The sequence below is a fragment of the Pelophylax lessonae genome (genome assembly GCF_965119305.1).
Source record: "Pelophylax lessonae genome assembly, chromosome: 1".
In the NCBI taxonomy this organism is placed as follows: Eukaryota; Metazoa; Chordata; class Amphibia; order Anura; family Ranidae; genus Pelophylax; species Pelophylax lessonae.
In genome coordinates, this window is record NC_138768.1 from 78,968,760 (window position 1) to 78,993,494 (window position 24,735).

At 47.9% G+C, this 24,735-nt stretch overlaps 1 protein-coding gene across 1 annotated transcript in view; it reads right to left on the reverse strand.

The window, feature by feature from the left end:
• CPLANE1 (ciliogenesis and planar polarity effector complex subunit 1) overlaps positions 1-24,735 on the reverse strand; it is a 383,258-nt gene that overhangs the window by 30,914 nt on the left and 327,609 nt on the right. The window contains exons 46-49 of the mRNA XM_082255738.1: positions 22,093-22,126; positions 13,760-13,891; positions 6,688-6,847; positions 2,235-2,296 (exon numbers count right to left, since the gene is read on the reverse strand). Of these exons, the coding sequence (XP_082111864.1) occupies positions 2,235-2,296; positions 6,688-6,847; positions 13,760-13,891; positions 22,093-22,126 (388 nt within the window). The remainder of the gene's footprint in view (positions 1-2,234; positions 2,297-6,687; positions 6,848-13,759; positions 13,892-22,092; positions 22,127-24,735) is intronic.

Here is a 24,735-nt window from a genome sequence, read left to right on the forward strand (position 1 = left end):
AGTGTGCCACGGCACAATGGTGTGCCACCAGAGGTCCTCAGGTGTGCTGCGGGATCATGGGAGAGAAGGGCTGTCAGATGAGCCTGATCTCCCGATCACCTACCGAACTGCACATCGGCACTGTGAGGGAGCTCTGTCAGCCTCAGCAAAGTAAAAGAAAAGGGAGGGGGGAGTCTTTTGTGCTCTCCGCTTTCCCCTACAGTGCAGTAACCAGCTGAATGAGGAAAGGTACTGTGCTAAAACATTTAAAAGGGCTTTTTTTACGTGTGTGTGTGTATGTGTGTATACATGTGTGTGTGTCTGTGTGTATATGTATGTGTGTATACATATGTGTGTGTACGTGTCTGTATTTCTGTACCTATGTGTGTGCTTTGTGTGTGTACATGTGTGTATTTTGTGTGTGTACATGTGTGTATTTTGTGTGTGTACATGTGTGTACTTAGTGTGTGTATATGTGTGCATTTATACATGTGTCTGTATGCGTGTGTAGCAGGATTCCCAGCCGTTTTGCTGGATATGGGTCCGCCTGGATTACCACTAGCAACAACAGCACATTTAAGCATGTTCTCCAAGTGTGAGCACTGAGACAATGACCAGTCCAGTATCTTTGGGTTTTTGTATTTAGTGAGAACTTGGATGGGAGAAGGGAATAAGTAGGATATTCCTTTGGCTCAACTATGCACAAATTGCTAGGGACAACTGAAAAATGCCGAGTGGCGCTGACTTGACGCTGGCTAGATGCCGGTCAACGCTGGTTAACACTGCCTTGCTGCCTGTTAACTCCAAACTGACTTTGGACTGCTTTCTTGCATAAAGAAGTCCTCCTTGGGCTCCCTTAAGCACTCCTGCTGAGGTAGCTACTTGTACTACTACTGCGCTGCTGAACACTTCAGGGCCACACCGGTGCCCCCTTTCACTCACTTATCTTCAGGACTTAGACACTGGCACCCCCTTTTCTAAGCCTTCCTCTACTGGTTAGCTGGCTCCCGAATCCCTCTGACCTTCTGGAGTGGTTCCCCTCTCCTAGGCAGACCCCTGGGCGGTTTCAAGTACTTACGACACTGTTTTTCCCCGAAACTTCTGCCCAGCAGCTCCACTCGGTCCACAGCACTCTGCATCCCTCTCTGCAGCCCAGCTGAACCATCGTCCTCTAGGCCGACTGCCCAGGACACCCTTACTCGCTGACAGGAGGAGAGACAGCCGTCACCCTCCTCCTGGGACTCTGCTTCCCGCCAAAAACGCCCTGTCACATGCTCCCCTCAGACTTATAACTCATCCCAGGGTGCATTGCGGCAAACTGAGATAGCCATAAGCCCTCATTGGAAACAGTGGGGAGACTCCGCAGGGCTCAACAGGTTACACCTGGAAACGTGACAGGCTAACTAAATGAGTAGGCCCCCCTGATATGCAGACAGGGCCACCTATATGCTTTTTTCTAGCACCTACCTAGGAGGGTGCTACATGTGTATATGTATGTTACTTTTAATCCTGACTCTACCTGCAGAAATACAGGGAAAGAAGTCCTTGACCATTTTTTTTAAATTGTGCCGCATCAAAAGCAGCCCACATTTGCCAATTTGTGGGCTACTTTTAGGAATTAATGGCACCCCTAAACATCAGAGCATTTGTCTTTGTGTCAGGAACAATACATACAGTAACGTGAACCAAGCCTTGGACAGGGGTGTCTCAAGACTGAAAACACTTTTCAAAGGCATCCCAACTGGAAAAAGGTTGAGAAACACTGATCTAAGCAATGCGCTCAGGCAGCACAGACTACACCAAACAAGAAAGTGGAGTATGGCTTAGGGGTGGCACTATTGTCTTGAAATCTGGGGCCCTGGGTTTAAGAGGTACACTATCCTCAACATATCTTAGAATGTGTGTCGATATGTCTAGGAACATCAGACTGTTGGCACCTAGGGGACACATGGGTCGATGTCAGAGCTTTATATAAATGAACTTACTGAGTAAATGACGTTGCAAAGAAAAATAATATTTTTCTAAAAATCGGACTTTACGGGTACGTATGGAGACAATAACTTATTAAAAATGATTTAAAACACTTATTTTTTTTACATGTTTGTGTAAAAGAATATGTGGATCAATGCTGATCCATATATTCTATTGAACTCGGCAAAGAAAATATTTTTTCTTACGGGATTTTGTATTCACGGATGTGGTACTAAGGTGACTTATTTTTATTATATTATAGAGTAAATGAAGTCCTGACTTACCGGTCTTTCTCATTTTTCAATTTCTGGGTTTGCCATATTGCTTTAGAAGAAACTGAAGTGTTCTGAAAGGAACAAACACTTAGGTTTACTACAAGAGCAAAACAGAATAAAACCAAACTACATGTTTAATATTCCTTCAATAGACTTCACATCAAGCAAGTTGTTCCCCCTCTAGATCCTGGCGCAAAAGATTTGCCTACTCCATTAAAGCCTGGGACACCAATGCTATGGTGAACACCGGCCTAAGGACCGAAACGGCCACAGGAAACATGTGGCGGACCAAAGTCTCAGCTCAGCCATCAAAGGGGTCTTTAAAAGCCAGAAACTCCTCCACTGGAGTAAAGTGGAGTTATTCAGCCTGAAAACCTGAGAATCTACCACAGGTGGGGTTGTCCCCTTTTTTTAAACATGGATTCTTCAAAGGGATACCGCCTAGCGAAAACGCTTAGGCACCAGCCATACCAGATTGGCGTACCAAGACCGGCGAGGCCAGTCTGGAACCACTAGGATGACCGGAATCTCTTCTGCCTTGACCCGGCGTAGTAGTCTCAGCAGAAGCTGGAGAGGAGGAAAGGCGTAAATCAGACGATACTGACTCCAAGGAGCCACTAAAGCATCTGTAGCAACAGCTAGAGGATCCCGAGACCGTGCCACAAACCTCTAAACCTTCCTGTTGAGGCGACAGGCCAACAGATCCACCTCCAGAGTACCCCACCAGAGACACAATTGATGAAACACCTCCGGATGAAGTGACCATTCACCCTGGTCTAACGCCTGTTGACTGAGATAGTCCGCTTGCCAATTTTTCACCTCTGGAAAGTGCACAGCAGAGAAGGCTGAACTAATCTTTCTGCCCACCTTAGAATGCCGGCTACTTCCCGAGCCGCCAGGACACTTCTTGTGCCCCCTTGGTGATTGACATAGGACACAGCTGTGGCATTGTCCGACTGAATCAGCACCAGACACACCTGGAGACGACTTGTCCAATGATCCAGACAAAGTGTGATCGCTCGGAGCTCTAGTACATTGATCGGTAGTCTGGACTCTTCCTGAGACCAGACGCCCTGAGCACAATCTGTTCCGAAGACGCCTCCCCACCCGGACAGGTGCATGCAAGACCGAAGAAACGACCGTCTGCTGGTCAGTAAAAGCCGAATTGCCTCCTGTAACTTTTGGTGATTCTCCCGAGGAAGAAACTCTGGCTGAGAACGAGTCCAGAGTCAGACCCAGATAGACTAGGCTTGTGGACGGAACCAGGGCAGACTTCTGAAGATTCAGAACCCAACCAAACACCCTCAGCGTTTGCATAGTAATCCCCAAGTTGTCCAACAAGGCGGACAAAGACTCTGCTCAAAAAAGCAGATCATCCAGGTACCCCAGTACTGTGATCACCTGCTGACGCAGTAATGCTAGAACCGGGGACAACACTTTTGAGAAAACCTAAGGAGCGGAAGTCAAACCAAAGGGTAACACCATGAATTGATAATGCTCCTCGCCCACGGCAAAGCGGGGGAAACGCTGATGGGCAACACATATTGGGATGTGAAGCTTGATGTCTATGGAGGCGAGGAAATCCCCCTAATGTAGGGACGCCACCACCATGCGCATGGACTCCATGTGGAACTTCTGTACCCACACAAAGAGGTTTAGCGCCTTGAGGTCCAGTATTGGGCCCACCTTGCCCTCCTTCCTGGGAACTGTAAACAGATTTGAGTAAAAACCTTGAAAGTGTTCTGACTTTCGAGCCAGAACAATCAACTTGAAGTAACAAATCTTGCACCACCCCCTAGAGATCCTTTAAGCGATCTGGGGATAAGTGCAGGTTGGAAGGGAAGAACCTTTCCAGAAGAGCTGATCGAAACTCGATCTTGTAGCCGAAGCAAACAACTTCATGGACTTATTGTCCTGGATAAGGGAGATCCACAGATCCATAAAGCAGTGAAGACATCCCCCCACCCCAGATACAGGTGAGGGCGCCCCTTGATGCGGAGGAATTTTTGTCCACAGGTCTGGCAGCACCTGCTCGTGGTTTGCCCGGCCAAGATATTTTGGAACCCCCAGCAGAGGCCCAAAAGGGTTTGGATCCCTTGTCTTGAGGCCCCGAGGGACGAAAAAGTCGCTTGTGACCCGAAAAAGAGGGTCCCCAGTGCATCCACCAACGCCTATATAAATGCAGCTAGAGGAGCAGAAGAATCATCCTCACTACCTGAGCGTGGATGCAGACCCAGTAGGGTCGCTATATACTAAGCTCACCCCGTAAAACATAATCAGTGGAGGCCGCCAACTGGGATCCCGCAAAGGGGATGCCAGCTAAGGGCCCACAATGGACCACCTATCAGACCCCGCAAAAAAAAAAAAAAAACAAGGGTTTGCCCTCCAGAGAGGACATAATCCCCTTAAAAGGGGCCGCCCGCCGTGACCCGGAAGTGCAGGCAGGGTACTCTCACTAAAACAGGGCAGTTGTCCCACACAATAATGGTGGCAAGGCTGTCATTAAAAAAATTAAGCGCCCCCACAGCACTATCCCTTCCAAGGAAGGTGCCAAGCTGACCATATGGCCTAGCAGGCCACAAGCCGCGGCCTAAATTTTTGTAGTGGTCCAGCCCCAATTGCATGGATCCTCAGCCCGGCAGGTGCCCAAAAGAAGAATGAGGGGGCTTCAGCTACACACACCCCGCAACGGCAGCACCAAAGCTGCGGCCTAAATTTTTGGCAGGATCCAGCTGCATAAGGCGTGTACCCGCAGATGTTAAAACATCTGCTTCCCCAGCCCAACAACCGCGGCAGGGAGCCCAGAGGACATCCCTTCCCTAGTCACCAACCCCCCGTGTGGCAGGGAACCCTGCTCAACCCCTGTTGTGCCCCAGGAAAACCAGGTCAGCAGCAACTTCAACCAGCCCCCTTTATAAGAGCGCATGTAGCAACAGCCAGCTCATAACCTCACCCGGGGGGGGGGGGGGGGGGGGCAAAAGACCACAGTGACCAAAAGTTTAGAGGGACTGGGGGGGGGGGGATATGGGAACCCGGGGGTCCAACCATCCCGAGATATTTAACTCTCAGGCCAGCCCCCGCGGGGCTGTGTCGCAGCCAACCTAGCGCGGAGCTGAGGTCTTCATGCGCTCGCTGGCTGGACTGGGGGGACCCTAAGGATCTATACTATCTAGTTTGTCGCCCAGTCCGGCACTTGATTGTAGCTCTCACAGGAACAAAATAATAAAAAGAGGAAAAAATTCCATGTAAAAACAAAAAAATTGCCAGGACCAGAGATCCCAGCAAGGAACTAGATCCTTACTCCTGACTAGGCAGAAAAAAAATGAATACCTATAGCAGGAAGTGGGAGTATACCCCCAGGGACTGCCCAATAGGCATGTTCAAGCTTTTTCTCTGCCTTGTCTCCTAATTCTGTAGGGGGCAGTATAACCATATGGTTAAAAAGATGAGCTGTGTCCGTCAATGAACGAAAGAGAAAAGGTCTGTCCACCCCAGGGGAGGGTGGGCAGAAGACCACTGAGTATGGGGGGAACGCTGACTGGGAGGGAGGGGAGCCCGGGGGTCTCACCATCCCAGGGAGGGGCCCATGTCCACCCCAGAAACGTCCAGGGGTAGAGGGAGAACAGCTACTTACCACACCAGGAATAGGGTGGGCACTGCTCCGGACAGACCACAGCTCCATCGTAATGTGGGTGCTGTCGGCCAGGAGGAAACACTGCGACTCAGGCCAAGGCCAGTTCATATGCGCCCTCACAAGACGTTTAACTCGCAGGCCAGTGGGGCTATGATGCGGCTGACTTAGCGCAGAGCTGCGGTCTGCACGTGTTTGCTGGCCAGACTGGGGAGGCCCTCTGGATCTAGGTTATACAGTGTGTCGCCCTGTTCGGCACCGGATTCTCACAGGAATACAATAATAAAAAGAGCAAAAAGATTCCATTCAAAAAGAAAAAAAAAAAAGGCCAGGACCAGAGATCCCAGCAAGGAACTAGGTCCTTACTCCTGACAAGACAGAAAAAAAACTGAGTACCTATAGCAGAGAGTGGGAGTATACCCCCTGGAACTGCCCCATAGGTGTAGTCAAGTTTTTTCCTGCCTAGTGTCTTACTCCTGTAGGGGGCAGCATAACCCACGTAGTCAAGAAGATGAGGAGCTGCGTCCGTCAATGAACGAAAGAGAAACAGCATTTTTGCTTGTACATGATTGGATGATTGAAATCAGCAGAAGTTCCCCTCAGATCTAGAGCAACTGCACTTGCAGTGCACAGTATATTTGCCTTTAGTAAATCAACCCCTACATGTGATGTGAGCTAGCCTAGGGCTGCTTATATAACACCAGCCTTCTCTGCCAGGCAGTGAAAAACTGCGATCCTTCATCAGCGGAAGAGACATAGTAATTACTCCTCCTTAGGTCACCAGAAACAGAAGTAGAGTAGAGCAACAAGTGAAAATCATAATTCACGTACAGCATGGTGGTGCGGCTGGAAGGGTGTGTGTTCTCTTTCTCTCAGTTCTTCCAATTTCTTCCTGTATTCAGCCAAGCGCTCCCTTTGCTTATTCTTCATCCACATCCGCAGCTCTGCCCTGTTCTTCTGGACCCTTTTTGAAATATTTCGAGGCCTTTGCCTGTGAGTACAAAAAAACACTGAGCTTTTAAACATGATTACAGTAATTCCTTTTAAAAGAGGCAGCGTGCTGGCTGAGAGTAAATCTGTCCATAGACTGATCTAAATTTGGCCGGTTTAGCAGGGACTGGTTGAGTCTCAATCAGTGTGTGGCCAACCCCGCTCGATGGAAGTTGATAGTTTGATCAATTTCTGTTGAAGGAATATGTTGGAAAGATTTTCTCGATCAGCAGCTGTAGCCAATTAGCTGCAGTTGCTGATCAATGTATTCTGATAGCATAGGGAGTCGCTGTCAGAATACAATATCCATTTGGCCTCTGGAAGATTTACCCCCCTTCATGACCAGGCCATTTTTTGCAATACGCCACTTCGTTACTTTAACTGCCAATTGTACGGTCCTGCGACGCTGTACCCAAACAAACAACACATTTATGTCATTTTTATTCCCCACAAATAGAGCTTTATTTTGGTGGTATTTGATCACCTCTGCAGTTTTTAGTTTTTGCGCTATAAACCAAAATATTCAACCATTTTGTAAAAAAAAAAAATAATAATTTTTACTTTCTGCTATAAAACATATCCAATTAAAAAAAAAATAAAATGTAGAAATCCAATTTCTTCATCAATTGAGAGCAGTATGTATTCTGCTACATATTTTTGGTAAAAAAAAATACCAATTAGCGTATGTTGCTAGGTTTGCGCAAAAGTTATCGTGTCTACCAACTATGGGATATTTTTTTTACTAGTAATGGTGGCGATAGAGCGACTTATAGTGGGGCTGCAACATTTTTATATTTGGGGACCAGTGACACTAATACAGTGCTAAAAATATGCACCGTCACTGTACTAATGACACTGGCAGGGAAGGGGGGTAAACATCAGTGGTGATTAAAGGGTTAACTGTGTGCCTAGCCAGTGTTTTGTAACAGTTTGGGAGGTGCTTTTACTAGGGGAAGACACAAGATTGCCTTCCCTAATGACAGAATCGGGATCTGCCTCGTTTCCTTTTTAATCTGCAGCGCTGTAATTTTCTGTAAAATGCAATGCAATATGACTACCTGGAGGCATTCTGCACTAAGATACAAATCAGATTTTGAGCATCCCGTGCAATACTCCCAAAGGGAAATAATGTCAAAAAGATGCAGACCCTGCCACTTTCTCATTAGAGCCCTGCAGGTGCAGCAGCGGACAGATTATGGTAAACCCACTCCTATACATATCCAGTTTGCACATGGACACAAACCGCAATTTCTTCAGTATAACAAAAGGCAGTAGAAATCTGAAACAATGTTTGTTAAAATCCTTGCAATGTACATTGATAACCCAGAGGTGAAAGTTTTTTTTCCAAACAAAAGTGGAGTTACACTCTAATCCCACAACAGAACCCAATGGAAAGCTCAAAAGCATCACAACTGTTTTCTTTACAATTTCAATTGCCTATAAGGTAAACTTTGGAGTGTTTCCAGTAAATGCACTGTTTTTGTTCTAATATTTTTCTAGAATTACCTTCTTTGCTCACAGTTCTGTATTTTTATTACCTTGTCTCATGTAAAAATTTGTGGGGGGTTCAATTTATCAGTTATCTGTATGTCATGGATTGTGATTAGTAACGTCTGCCATCTCTAGCACTGTAGCCCGGATGATAGTAAAACCAAACCCATCGATTTAATGGTTTCCCAAAACAGTAGCATACAAGGCATTCCGTAAATGATAACAGACACAGTTTCTTGTGCTCTCAACCAAACTCTCAAGCTATCAAATGGTAGCTGCCATAACGGATCACAAGTGCAGCACCATGGCAACTGCGGATCAGAGGCTAAGGCGGAAGCTTCATTGGCTGTAAAGGATAGGAGGGTTTAGTTCTGCTTTAAGCTTGTACTTTTTTTTTTATTGCTCCATTAGAGTCAATTTGAATGCATGGCAAAAAACACAGCTTAACAGAATGTGTACTATTTTGTACATCAGCTGTAAAACCTTAGTAAAACCCACTATGAAAATGCAATGCAATATGTTAAAAAGCAGAAATGTTTTACTTTGTTTAGACCGAATAGGGACAGAGAAAAACGGAATTTTTGTAAAATCTTACCGTAAAATTCCTTTCTCTGAGTCCTCGGACAGTCGCCGCCTCCTCTAAGTCATCACTATTGGGTATTGACTTCCGCTCCGCAGGAGTAGCTAGGCAAAAGAACAAAGCATTTAGCATAGACACACCCATGGGGGCTGTCCCACTGGTCAATAACCCCCTGCATTGATCCCTCCCAACTCAGTTTGGTAGAATAGCAGTAGGTGAACAAGAAAAAAACCCAAAAAGAGGGGCGGGGCGGCAACTGTCGGAGGACTCAGAGAAGGGAATTTTACGGTAAGATTTTACAAAAATTCAGTTTTCTCTTACGTCCTCCGACAGTCGCCGCCTCCTCTAAGTCATCACTATTGGGATGTCCCAAAGCAGTGTAGACATGAGGGGTGGTAGACGCAACCGTAGAAAAGGCAACGCAGTACCCACATCAGAGAAAGGAACCTTACACGCACAGTAAGAGAACCTTCTGGGCAATAGAAAAGGCTCAACAGGAGCAACAACCCAGGAAAACAAATATCCAGGGGATAAACACCCCAACAGCCAGGGACCTACAAAAAAACAAGGGTCCCCAATGGCACTGCCGCACTGAGAACTTTGGGCCAAAGGAGGCATCAGCTGATGCCAGAACATCCACCTTATAGAATTTGGAAAAGGTGTGCACCGACGACCAAGTCACAGCCTTGCACACCTGGGCCACCGAGGCTCGATGCCAGTAGGCCCAGGACGTACTCAAAGATCTGGTAGAGTGTGCCCTAACAGGGAAGGGTGGAACCCGTTCTTTCAAAGCATAGGCCTCTTCAATGGTTTGTCTGATCCATTTGGCAATGGTCGCTGCTGACGCAGCCACGCCCTTCCGAGGTCCCTCAGGAAGGACAAAGAGGGAATCCGATTTCCGAAAGGATTCAGTGGACGACAGGTAAACCCTGATCGCCCGGACAACATCCAAGGAATGCAATGCAACCTCCTTAGGATGCTTCTGCTTCGCACAGAGCGAAGGCAAAACAATGTCCTCATTAAGGTGGAACTCGGAGACCACCTTAGGGAGAAAAGAGGAATGAGGTTGCAAGACCACCTTATCCTTGTGAATCACCAAGTAAGGAGAGCGGCAAGACAACGCCGCCAACTCCGACACTCTGCGAGCCAAAGTGATCGCCACTAAAAAAGCAACCTTCTTAGACAGCATAGGTAACGATATCTCCCGGATGTTTTCAAAGGGAGAACACTGTAACGCGGACAGAACTAAGTTCAAGTCCCATGGAGGCAAAGGCTCCCTCCTGGGAGGGGCCAAATGTCGCACACCTTGAATAAAGGTGTGAATCAAGGAATGAGATGCCACAGGGCGTTGGAAAAGAATAGCCAGTGCAGATACCTGCCCCTTTATCAGTCTGGAGAAAAGCCAACACTCTCGACACCGAGTACGAGCGAGGGGAGAACCCCCTGGACTCACACCAGGCGAAATAAGCTTTCCAGGTACGGTAATAGATTTTACCAGAAGAGGATTTCCTAGCCTTGATTAGAGTAGGAATGACCTCTGAGGAGAGACCCCTGTCTCTCAGGACCTGGGTCTCAACAGCCAGGCCGTTAAAGCCAGTGACTGTAAAGCAGGATTGAAGATCGGTCCCTGAGACAGTAGATCTTCCCGCATTGGCAGCCGCCAAGGAGGCGCAAACTGGCAGGTGAACAACGTCGGCGTACCAGGACCGGCGCGGCCAGTCCGGCGCTACCAGAATCACCAAGTGCGGTTCCGAGGCTAACCTGCAAAGGAACCTGGACAACAACTGAATCGGAGGAAAGGCATACATCAGATGATACTGATGCCAAGGGGCCACCAACGCATCCGAGGTGTCTGCCAGAGGATCGCGTGTTCTTGCCACGAACCTTCCCATCTTGTGGTTTAGCCGGGACGCAAACAGATCCACGTCCGGGGATCCCCACTTCACACACAGCATTTGGAAGACCTCCGGGTGCAGGGATCATTCCCCCTGGTCATGGGTCTGGCGGCTCAGATAGTCGGCCTGCCAATTCTCCACACCCGGAATGTGAACTGCTGAGATCGCCGGGACATGAGTCTCGGCCCAAAACAGAATGTCAGTCACCTCCCGGGCCGCCCGGGCACTCCTGGTGCCCCCTTGGTGGTTGATGTAAGCCACCGTGGAAGCATTGTCTGTCTGTACCCGAACAGGACGGCCCCGAAGTCGGTCCGACCACTGGAAGAGACAGAGTTTGATCGCTCTCAATTCCAAAATGTTGATCGGAAGGAAGGATTCCTCCTCTGACCAAGTGCCCTGGGCAGACAGGTTGCCCAGGACTCCACCCCAGCCCGACAGGCTGGCATCCGTGGTAATCACTGTCCACAGTAACGGACGGACGGATTTTCCTTCTGACACAGCCGGGCACTAGAGCCACCACAGAAGATCCATTCTGATCCGGCGACTCAAAGAGACACTCAGATCCAAGGACTGAGGGAGTCTGTCCCACCTGGCCAGGATCTCCGCTTGAAGAGACCTTGTGTGAAACTGAGCTAGGGGCCTCATTCAAGGCCGCATCGCACAAGTACATGACTCCTTGGTGAATTTGATCCACCATAGCCAGCGTGGCAGGCGGGGCAGAATCAGATGCGAGGTTGCGTCTAAGCACCTTAGTCCAATCCGCCACCGCCTGAGCCACCAGGACGGATGCGAAAATAGGTTTGAGCAAGGAACCCGCCACCGTGTAGCAATGGCGGGCAAGAGACTCCAACCTCCTGTCCGTGGGATCCCGGAACACCGGGGTGTCCTCAGTGGGAATCAAGGTAGCCTTGTTTAAGACGGCCACAGTGTGATCCACCTGTGGAGGCACACACCAGCGCGTGTCTGTAGCCGGCGCAAAGGGATAAAGCAGTTTAAACCGACTAGGTACCGTGAACGGACGTTTCAAATTGAGTCACAGTTCATTCACAGTGTAATGAAATTCAGCGGGGCAGGGAAAAAACCTGCGCCGACTTGCGGGTCCTATGTGCACCAAACGATGACACAATGCCCGGAGGAGTGGGCTCATCCTACAAATGTAGTGTCTCTTTCACAGAAGAGATCAACTCATCCATAGTTGCGCGTTCTTCAGGCGACCCCAGGGGAGAATCATCAACCCCCTCCACCCCCGCCTCCCCCTCAGACCCCAGATGGTCCAGGGATGAGCGAGACCCTAAAAAGGGCATGCCCGCCACAGCAGCCACACCACCATCTGAATCAGAGGAGAAAGATAACCTAGGCCTTCTCCTAGCAGCTCGTTCAGCCATCAGCACCTCCATTTTGGACACTAAAGACGCCACTACGGCGGCCAAATCAGGTATAACAGGGGGTACAGCAGGACTGGGGTCCCCCACCTGGGCTGGAGGGAATTTGCTGTCCTGAGATTCCATTGCCCAAGTTACAGGAACAAAGTACAAGAAAAGGTACTGGCCCTTTAAGATCGCTGCGGAGTGCGCAGCCCACCGCTATATGCACAGTGAACAAAGACCCCCAAAAGGAGACAAAACTGAGCCAGGAAGGACAAAACAAGGAGCTATGGAAGAGACAGTCTGCAGAGCCCCCACAGAGTGTTACCACATCGATCGCTGCTTCAGAGGAAAAGGAAGTGAGGTCATCAGAGGCTGAACTATAAGCTGCAAGACCCAGGGAAAATGGCTGCCCATGGAACTGAATTGAAGGTTTCGGCAAGATGGCCGCCGAGCATGTGCTCGGAATGATCGTTCTGCCACACACAAGATGGCGCCAAAACAGCATGCAGTTAAGCCCACAGTGAAGCCAGACATGCTTGCCCATATTCAAAATGGCGGACCGTGCGTTTTTTACCCGCTGCGGCCGCCGCACACGCAGTCTGCACCCCCAAAACACTGCAGTGACACAGGGGAAGGGGCCCCCAAAAGCACACAGCACCGCAGCGTATGTAAAAGGATACCCCCGCAGGGATCGCATCAGGGAGCCCCACACAGGCACAGACATGGGGAACACACAGCAACACAGGACTGCCATCCCAGACAGAGGCCCCACACAAAAGGAACTTACCTGTACCGGATGGCATGGGGTGCCTCTATGAATGGAAAGCCGCTGTCCTCATCTGACAGAAAATGCCGTTAGCCAAGGACAGGACACTGCAGCACCGCAGATGTGTCCAGGGAGGTAGCCACCTCACAGGCTGCATCCCTGCTGCGAGCAGGGATGGGTCGTTCATAATGCCAGGACGAACACATGGCTGAATGCTCAATGGCAGGCTGGGGGTCCCTCTGACCCTCTGCCCTGGAGAACCAGGGAGGTCAGTCCGATTCCCAGCTCCGCAAGAATCCATCTTCATCCGAAGATCCGACTAAAACTAAAGCTGACAAAATAAACAGCTAGTAAATCAAAGAAAAAACTGACATTTTAAAAGAAAATCAAAGAAAAAAGATTAGAAAGGCTGAGACTATAGCCCCAGCACAGGGAAGCCTAACTACTCCTGACACTAGGCAGAAACAAACTGAGCTGGGAGGGATCAATGCAGGGGGGTATTGACCAGTGAGACAGCCCCCATGGGTGTGTCTATGCTAAATGCTTTGTTCTTTTGACTAAGTCTTACGCCTAGCTACTCCTGCAGAGCGGAAGTCAATACCCAATAGTGATGACTTAGAGGCAGCGGCGACTGTCGGAGGACGTAAGAGAAAATGCATGTTCCTTTTTTTTGCCTTCTATGTCTCACTGTAGAGATCCCTTTTCACTTCCTGTTCCAAAGATACAACAAGAAGTGGAGGAAATCCCTTCAAAATAAGAAAAATCTACTCTTAAAACAGTATTTATTTTCACTTTTTGAGATAATGTTTTGTACCTGGAAATGGCCTGGGCCTGTGTTTCAGTCAGTCCAAGTTCTGAAGCGGACACCCCTCCTTCCATTAGATCAGTCAGAATGTCAGCAATGTCACTAAGCCCGGACATCTGGAGCTGCTCGTTTACAGTACTGCTGAAAAATGGAGTCAGTTCAGTGTGGCTCACATGAAGCATGCCATCTCTGGCCAATAACAAAAAGCAATAAATATATAAAACGTGTTTAAATGCCTTGCTCACAAATCCAGAAATACCGCCTAGTGTAAACAACTTTAATTCCTCACTAAGGTGTCATTAACTGCCTTCAAAAAGTCTGAGTGAGCTGGTGGTAGGGAAGCTAGCCACCTCTGGGCAATAAGTTTGCACACATAGAAAAGGGCGCCGGAGTACAGGAATCTGCGTGGAGGAGGGTATCAGTTCCTCATCCATCTAACCTTGCAGACACAAGTTTGGGTCTAACAAGGATAATGTCAAAAATTGGATTTTTGACTTACTTTACTTTAACCGTAAAATCCATTTCTCTGACGGACACAGCTCCTGTCATTCTTGACCATTGGGTTATGCTGCCCCCTACAGGAGTAGGACACTAGGCAGAAAAAACTTCTGGCTACACCCATGGGCAGTCCCAGGGGGTATACTCCCTCTTCCTGCTATAGTCACTCAGTTTTGTTACAAGCAGTGTCAGGAGAATTATAACTCCACAGAGGGGTAGGTGCTGTGTCTGTCAATGAAAATCAGAGAAATGGATTTTACAGTAAGACAAAAATCCCATTTTCTCTTTCATTCATTGACGGACACAGCTCCTGTCATTCTTGACCATTGGGACGCCCCAAAGCAGTGTCAAACATGAGGGGTGGTAAACGGCAAAAAAATTCCCAAGGCTCAACAGTAGCCAACCAGGCGACAGGGGCTTAACCAAAACAACTGGAGCCCACCTGAAAAAAACAATACACCCTCAAAGAGGATCAGGTCCTCTTAACAGCAGCCTGCAAAACCTTGCAGCCAAAGAAAGTATCTGGAGTGGCCAACACATTAACTTTTTAAAAGTGTGCAACAACGACCAGGTGGCCACCTTTGCAAACCTCCGTCACTGACACCTGTTGACGGAAAGCCAAGGAGGCACTAATCGCCCTAGTAGAGTGCGCATTGACAGGGAAAGGAGGAACCTGACCCCTGATGGAATAGGTCTGAACCACCATCTGCCTGATCGATCTGGAAATGCTCGCAGAGTAAGCGGATAGCCCTTTGTGAGGTCCATCCGTGAGCACAAATAGAGTCTGACTTCCTGAAAGACTCCGTAGCTGCCAGGAACACCCCAATTACCCAGACCACATCCAAGGCAGGCAAGGCAATTTCCTTCAGATGTTTAGGCCTGGGACACAGAGAAGGCAACACAATGTCTTCATTCAAATGAAAGTCAGAGACCACCTTAGGAAGGAATGACGGACAGGGGCAAAGCACCACCTTATCCTTGTGAATCACCAAATAAGATGAGCGACAGGAAAACGCCACCAGTTCCGACACCCTGCGCGCAGAAGTGATAGCCACCAAAAAGGCCACTTTCTGGGATAGCGTAAGTGGGAGAATCTCCCAAATATTTTCAAACGGAGGCTTCTGTAGAGCTGAAAGCATTAAATTAAGATCTCAAGGTGGCAACGGAGCCCGTACTGAAGGAACCAAAAGTCCGACACCCTGAAGAAAGGTATGCACCAGGAAGTGTGTGGCCAAAGGTCATTGGAAAAAAACCACCAAGGCCAAGACCTGGCCCTTGATGGTACTTAACCTCCCTGACGGTATGATTATTTCAGATTTTAGGTGCTGAAAGCAGTACATTGTTTTGCATAGAAATCTGTTGTTTTACATTTTAAAACTCACCTTCCACTGCGATCCCCTACCGTCCTCCCCCGCCGTCCTCCTGCTGTGTGCCCGGCCGATGCCGGCACCTGTTTTCCGGTTCCCTTCCCTGGGAGTGTTGCAACACAGGGGGGTGGAACTGGCGGCAAATTCAAAAGTGTAAATACACGAAATGACATGATACAAAGCTGTGATCCTAACGGATTACACTGTATCATGCCATTTTACCACAGGAATTCAGCTGGTGACTTTTCCAGTGCCCTGACTCTGCTTTTCCAGTTCTTTGTGCCTGGAAAATAGAGAACGACCATTGCGTCCAAAAAGCATTATTTTTGCGCAAATGTGCTTTTAGACGAACTGGAAAACACTGACAGCAAAACGGATTTACTTGAAGAACTGAGCGATAGCGATTTGTGGGAAAATTCATCATCAGGTACGGAAAGTGACGACATCGACGATTCTGATGTCTCTTTCTGGCACATAGCTCTGTTGGAAATTGTGAAGAGTCATTTGATATATTTCCCAAATTCCACAAGCTATGTGCTAGAAAGAGACATCAGAATCGTCGCTGTCATCACTTTCTGTACCTGATGACGAATTTTCCCACAAATCGCTATCGCTCAGTTTGTCAAGTAACTCCGTTTCTCTGTCTCCTAATTCGCTTTTGCGCAAAAAAAGAAACGCTTTGACGCCATGGTCGATCAAAATTTTCCAGGCACAAAGCACTGGAATAGCACAGGCAGGGCACTGGAAAAGTCACCAGGTGCAATCCTGTGCTGAAATGGCATTATACAGTGGAATCCGTAAGGATCACAGCTTTGTATCATGTCATTTACTGTTTTTACACTTTAAAATTTGCCGCCGGTTCCACCCCCCTGCGTTGCAATGCTCGCAGGGAGGGAATCAGAAGGCAAGTGCCGGCAATCGGCCGTGCACAGAGCAGGGAGAGACTGAGGAGAACGGTGAGGACGGCGGGGGAGCGCAGGGAAGGTGAGTAACGTTCTGGTGTAATCCTGAGTGTGGCTCGGGGGTTACCGCTTTTGGTACTGAAAATTAACCCCAAGCCACACTTGGGAATACAGCCAGAGAGGTTAAGGCCAAATTCTGTTCAACCCCCCCATTGCCCATTGAAGGAAGGTTAAGACACGAGCCACCGATAAGGAGCGAGGATGAACCCCAAGAGACTCACACCATGCAATGTACGTCTTCCATGTGCGAAGGTAGATCTTCCTAGAGGTAGATTTCCTAGCTTTTAACAAGGACTCAGACAAACCTCTATCTATCAGCACCTAGTGTTCAACAGCCAAGCCGTCAAAGCCAGCGACTGTAAAGCAGTATGGAAGATCGGTCCTTGGGACAGCAGATCCTCCCTGAGGGGAAGCCTCCAAGGAACGTCGGAGACCAGACACACCAGATTGGCGTACCAGGCAAGTCCGAAATTCCTTCTGCCTCGATCTTGCATAGGAGTCTGGGCAGAAGCTTGAGAGGAGGGAAGGCGTAGATCAGAAGATACTGACCCCATGGGGCCACCAGTGCGTCTGTGGCATCTGCCAGGGGATCCCTTGACCGAGCCACAAACCTCTGCACCTTTCTTTTGAGCCAAGACTCCAACAGATCAACCTTGGGGTGCCCCACCGGAGACACAGCTGATGAAACACATCCGGATGAAGGGAACACTCCCCTTGGTCCAACGCCTGCCGACTGAGATAACCCGCCTGCCAATCCCCCCCCCCCCGGAATGTGTACGGGGAAGAGGGTTGGAAGGAACTGTTCTGCCCACCTTAGAATGCCGGCTACCTCCAGAGCCGCCAGGGCACTTCTTCTACCCCCTTGGTGATTGACATAAGCTACAGTCATGGCATTGTCCGATGGAATGCACACTGGGCATCCATGAAGATAATCCGTCCAATGATCCAGACACAGTCTGATCGCTTGGAGTTACAGGACAATGATCGGTAGTCTGGACACTTTCAGTGTCCAGATCCCCTAAGCATAATACTTGCCGAGAACGCCTCCCCAGCCGGACAGGCTGGCATCTGTGGTGACCACTGTCCAATACAAGGGGAGAAAGGATTTTCCTAGCCGAAGTGCCAGAGAGCGAAGCCACCATATCCGGGACTCCTTTGTACCCCGACTCAGCCAGATCCAATTGTCCAGAGTTTGTGGAGTATTGTCCCATTTGGTCAGAATCTCCTTTTGCAGGGACCTCGTATGGAACTGTGCAAAAGGAACTGCCTCAAAGGTAGATACCATCAGGCCCAGCACCCGCATGCAAGTCCGGAGGGATGACCATTTGTTGGACAGCAGGAGGGGAATTGCAGCCTGCAATTTCTGGAGGTTGTCCAGAGGAAGGAGCACTCTGGCTACTGCCGAGTCCAGAGTCGGGCCCAAATAGTCCAGCTTCATGGACGGAACCAGGGCAGACTTCTGAAAATTCCCGCAGAGTTCGTATTGTGATCTCCAGGTTCTCCACCAGAGCAGAGGGAGATTATGCTTGCAGAAGGAGATGGTCCAAGTAGCCCAGTACCACGATCCCCTGTTGGCATAGCAAAGGCTAGCACTAGAGCTAACGCTTTTGTAAAGACCGAGGAGCAGAGCGCGAAAAAAAAAGGGTAACACCACAAACTGATAATGCTCCTCTCCCACAGCAAAGCCGAGAAAATGCTGGTGACTAGCACATATTGGAATCCATGATATCTATAGAGCGGAGAAAATCCAGACGCAGGGATGCCACTACCGTTCGAATAGACTCCATTCTGAACTTCTGCACCCGCACAAAGCAGTTTAGCGCTTTGAGGTCCAGGATTGGACGCACTTTGCCTACCTTCCTAGAGACTGTGAACAGGTTTGAGTAGGAACCCTGAAAACGTTCCAAAGTCAGAAACAGGACAATCACCCCTTGAAGGAACCGGTCTTGTACCTCCCCAAACAGACCCTGTAATCGGTCTGGGGACAGGTGCAGGTTGGAAGGAAAAAATCTTGCCAGGGGACAAGAGCGAAACTCAATCTTGTAGCCGGACTGAAAGACTTTGTGGACTCACTTGTCTTGCACCAGGGAAGTCCATGGGGCCAGAAACCAGCAAACTTGTCCCCTCACCCCCCGATACGGGTGAGGGTGCACCTTCATGCAGAAGGAGCTGTGTCCACAGGACTGAAAGACTTTGTGGACTCACTTGTCTTGCACCAGGGAAGTCCATGGGGCCAGAAACCAGCAAACTTGTCCCCTCACCCCCGATACGGGTAAGGGCGCACCTTCATGCAGAAGGAGCCGTGTCCACAGGTCTGGAGATACCCGCTCTCAGCTTGCCAGAACAGGTTTGTTTAGATCCGCCAGAAGAGGGCCTGAAAGGCTTCAAGCCCTTGTCAGTCGACCCTGAGAGATGAAAAAACTTCCTATGAGCTGAGAAGGAAGGTTCACATCTAGGACAAGGCTCCTTGCCCTTAGTAGCCTGCGGAAGAAAGGTACTCTTCCCCCCTGTGAGACCTTTAATGATGTCATCCAGGGTAGCTCCAAACAGACGATCTCCTTGAAAAGGAAGATCAATCAAGGCCTTTTTAGAAGTCTGGTCCCCACCCCAGAATTTGTCCTAAAAGATACGCCGAGGACCACCGCCAAAACAGAGAGGCGAGCCATCAGGGGAGCCGCATACAAAGAAGCATCACAGATAAACTGCAGCCCCTGAACCAGCTGGTCCGCCAGCTCAGCAAAGGCAGGAGGTAGCTGTTCTCCCTCCAGGTCACGGCATAGGAGCTTAGCCAACTCGGCCAGAGTTTGCGACACTAGGGCAATGGTAAATACCCGCCTCATTGCCAAACCAGCTAAGGTGTACATAATGTGGTCCACAGCCTCCATCTTCCGGCCAGCCAGATCCTTAAAGGCCGGGGACTCCTCCACCGGAATCATGGTTGCCTTGTTTAATCTGGTAACCCGAGGGTCCACCACTGGTGGCACAGTCCACATCGTAAGGAGGGACTCCTCATAGGGGTAACACCTAGTAAAGCTCTTAGGAACCCCCACGGGGACGCTTTGGTTGTTCCCACCTTTTTGCGGGCCCCACAGCCTCAGAGAGGGGATCAGGTGGGGAAACGTGCTCCAAAGACTCCATGGGTCACCAGGGGGGCTCCACAAAAAAGTGTAACACACTGCTAAGGGACAACCCCCACCACCAGGTCGTCAAGCACAAGGCATAGAGTGATTCTCAGCAGAGAGGGAAAGGACCCCACCAGACTCACCATCCACCGACACAGGCACCTGCAATCACCAGGAGAATCTGCACTACACGTGCGGTGATCAGGAAGCTAAATGATCCAGGAGTCAGCAACAGGGGATAAGGAGGGGCTGCCACAGCCGAAATCGCTGCCGACGGGGCTCCACTGTCATGGCCACAGCTATTTGTAATGCAAACCACAAGAAAGTGCCCACAAGAAAGTGGCCACCGGAACTACACAAAAATGGCAGACGTGTATAGGAACACACAAGGCTACAACAAAATGGCGGCTCCATGAGGCCTACAGGGACCCAGAAAAATCGGGAGACCAGGCCTCAGGACAGATCCAGGCCGGACAAGGGGCCCTGGCAGGAGCCCCCACCAGGTACAGCCTTTTTGTCGATCATCTGGTCGCCGGTGGCGCACCCCCCCCCCTTATCCCCAGTTAGCGCAGTGCTCACAGCCCCAGGAAAGTTTCAGACAACCCAAAAAAAAAATAATACATCGCCAGCGTATGTGGAGCGGAGGATTGGGCAGGATGAGGAGAGCAACTTGGCAGGGGGGGGGGTGGGTGCCTGCGGGAAGGAGGGGAGCCCGGGAGTCCGACTGTCCGAAGGAGGGGCCCACGTCCAACCCAAAACTCTCCGGGGGTAGAGGAGGACAGCTACTCACCATACCAGGAACCAGGTGGGTACCGCTCCAGACAGATCCTCCTCTCCATCAAAATGGGGGGGGGGCTGTCGGCCAGGAGGATTGCTGTGTATCAGGCTGAGGCCAGGTCATATGCGATCTCGCAAGATGTTTAACTCACAGGGCCACCCCACGTCCAGTGGGGCTATGTCGCGGCCAACCTAGCGCAGAGCTGAGGCCTGCGCGCGCTCGCTGGCCAGACTGGGGTGACCTCTGGATCTAAATTATCCAGCCCATCACCCAGTCCTGCAGTTGATAGTAGATCTCACAGGAAAAATCCAGGAGGAAAAATGTCCTACCTAAAAAATTATGCCAGGACCAAAGATCCCAGAAAAAAATTGAGTGACTATAGCAGGAAGAGGGAGTCTACACCCTGGGACTGCCTCTGTAGGGGGCAGCATAATCCAATGGTCAAGAATGACAGGAGCTGTGACCGTCAATGAACGAAAGAGAAACAGAGTTTATTCTTTATTGTATTTAGGACATCTGACCAGAATCTATGTAGTCTAGGGCATCTCCAGAGCAAGGGAATCAGGCGGGCCATAGATGGAGCGAATTTCTTTCCTGTAACCACAGTGTTGACAGGGGAATTCCTCTTACCAAGTCATGGTTTTTACCTGGCAGGGGGGGGGGGGGGGGGGGGTGCGGGGAAGCTGTCTCCGCTGTGAGAACACAATGATAATTGCTAGCGGCTATAACAGTCGCTTGCAATAATCACATGTAAAATCAATCAGGCTCGTGGCACTCAAGTTTATCGATCAATCAACTTGGGTACGTTCAGCCTACCCATACATGGTTTGAATCTCGGCCGGTTCCTGCTGAACCAGCTGAAATTCGAACTGTCTCTTACTTGCTTAAGTGCCAGGAGAATCCCTCTACAGGATAGTTCATATTCCCATTGCACACCTTCCTGGATATAGGCACATCAGTTTTGGGTGCTGCAGCGATCACCAGATGGATACTGGATCTATCACAGATACATACATATTCGCCAGCACACCAAGGATCTTGCACAGCAGTCCGAAGAAACTTTTTATTTCAAAAGGATCACATTAGGATAGGTGCAACGTTTCGGAGCCAAGCAGAACCCCTTCGTCAGTCATCACATGCCTGACAAAGGGTTCCTGCGTGACTCCAAAACTTTGGACCTATCCTGATGTGATCCTTTTGAAATAAAAAGTTTCTTCGGACTGCTGTGCAAGATCCTTTGTGTGCTGGCGAATATGTATGTATCACTGTACAGGAGTCATCTAGGCGTCGCTAAATTAGGAGTCACATAAGTTAAGTGAGAATACACAATACTGGATTTGAATCTGTCATGCAGTCTGTATTCTATACCCAGATCTCAAAGACAATTAAGCACTTAAAATAAACACTTTCTCATAAACAATAATGTTAGAAGGAAAGACAGCGACTCTCTAATGGTATGTTAATGCCTATTTGTTTTTGTGAGCCTAACTATTCTTAAAAAAAAAAAAAACACAAAAAAGTATTGAAAAAATGGAAAAGATAAAACGTGGTTAGTTAAAAAAAGTCAAGGAGATATAAATGAGTCTCAATTCATAGCCTAGAGGGATTCTCTTACCTTTTCTCTATGTTGCGTTTGTCTTGCCGAGGATCTGAAACAAGATGAAGGTGTTAGTTGTGATCCGTGTTAGTGATCTGAGCTCAGTCTCTCCTGTGTAGGAATGAGCCTGATCCTAATACACAGCTTCTCATTGCTAGGTGACCCAGAGACATCAAGAAACTCAATTACTCCCCAGGGACACCTTGTTCTAAGTCATATAAGGTGACATCTTCATTGTGTGTGAAACAAATTACATATCAGCGCTCACATACAATTAAAATCAGAAGCAAATAAAATAAATCCATCCAAGTGTTTAAATCTGATTATAGTAAAATTTAACATCAGAGCCGGTGATTTTAATTTTCTTTGACCAACACCATATTTGGTATCAGTTCTGCCAAAGCACCTTTGTGGAGGAAGGGAGTGCAATTAAAAAGAGGGAGCAGAGGGAGAGAGGAGGTAATATGAGACCTGCAGAGTCAAGACCATGTTTAGAGGCTTAGGTCATAAGGATGAACATCTAGTATGTCTAGGAAGGTCCGGAATTATAACTCTGATGTGGAGTGTAGTTGAACCAGAGGCATAATCTGAGCAGCTTTATGATAATAGTATATTTTAGGTACACCCAGCTCCCCCCCATATGATTTGGGTTTACACAGACTGTCTATTGAGCCTGGGCCAGTTTGTGCCCCAAATGAATTTTGGGATATGAGTTTGCAGGGATTGTAAAATATACTAGGGAGCCAGAATGGGTAATGCTGGCCATACACTATACAAAAATCGTTCTAACTAATTTTGGAAAAATGAACATTCGTCCTTGAGAGCAAACGATTGTGCCATCATGTAATGACTCATAAATCTTTCAATGGACATAAATGAATCCGTTTTTTGTTCCTTTTTTCACATTTACCTAGTACAAACAGTTTGGACGAGAAACACAATTACCTTTCAATTTATTGTTCGTTCAGCAGAAAATTTACAAACTTGTCCTTAGTTTTTTCAGCTCAAAAACGTCACAACCCATTACTGAATTGTGGCCATTAACTGACCGAAAAGCGAACGAACTGTCCAAATGACTGAATTTCGGCCGATTTTTCGTATAGTGTACGGCCAGCATAAGCTTGGGTATATATGGCATTTTAATGGTATGGTTTTAATGAAGTGGTTGCTACCGAACCAAGAGGTGGGAATGTAGTCCCATGAGGACAGTAGCTAAGTTAAATTACTCCAAGACTTTGCTTAACCACTTGCCTACAGTGCACGTTCACCCCCTTCCTGCCCAGACCGATTTTCAGCTTTCAGCGCTCTCACACTTTGAATGACAATTACTCAGTCATGCAACACTGTACCCATAAAAAATTTGTGTCCTTTTCTTCACACAAATAGAGCTTTCTTTTAATGGTATTTAATCACTACTGGGTTTTTTATTTTTTGTGCTATAAATAAAAAAAGACTTAAAATATTGTGAAAAAACGCATTTTTCTTTGTTTCTGTCATAAAATTTTGCAAGTTAGTTATTTTTCTTCACAAATTTTGGCCAAAATTTATACTGCTACTTATCTTTGGTAAAAATAACCCAAATAAGTGTATACTATTTGGTCTTTGTGAAAGTTATAGAGTCCACAATCTATGGTGCTATTCATTGAAAATTGATCACACTTGATCACACCTGATGTACTGAAGGCCTATCTCATTTCTTGAGACACTAAAAAGTCAGGAAAGTACAAATACCCCCCAAATGACCCCTTTTTGGAAAGTAGACATTCCAAGGTATTTAATAAGGGGCATGGTGAGTTTTTTTGAAGTTGTAATTTTTTCCCACAATTCTTTGCAAAATGAAGTTTTTTTTTTTTTACAAATTGACATATTAACAGGTTATTTCTCTTACACAGCATATATATACTTGGAACTACACCCCAAAACACATTCTACTACTCCTCCCGAGTATGGCGATACCACATGTGTGAGACTTTTTCACAGCCTGGCCACATACAGAGGCCAAACATCCGAGTAGCACCGTCTGGCATTCTAGGAGCATAAATTACACATATAATTTCCTGACAACCTATCACAATTTTGAAGGCCCTGGAGCACCAGGACATTGGAAACCCCCATAAAATGACCCCATTTTGGAAAGCAAACACCCCAACATATAATTTTTGAGGCATAATGAGTCTTTTGAACTTGTCATTTTTTTCCACAAGTTTTTGGAAACTGTGGAAAGAAAATGAAAATGCATTTTTTTTTTACACAAAGTTGTCCATTTATGAAATATTTCCTACACATAGCATGTAAATATCAAAAATTGCACCCCAAAATACATTCTGCTATTCCTCCTGAGTATGGCGATACCACATGTGTAACACTTTTACACAGTCTAACCACATACAGAGGCCTAACATCCAAGTAGCACTTTACACAAAGTTGTCCATTTATCCACTTTTAAGACTGGGCCTATTTTTGACACTTGGTGTTTACAAGCTAAAATCATTTTTTTTGCTAGAAAACTACTTAGAACCTCCAAACATTATATATTTTTTTTTAGCAGAGACCGTAGAGAATAAAATGGAGATCGTTGCAATATTTTTTATCACACCATATTTGCGCAGCAGTCTTCCAAATGCATTTTTTTTAAAAATATTCACTTTTTTTAATTAAAAT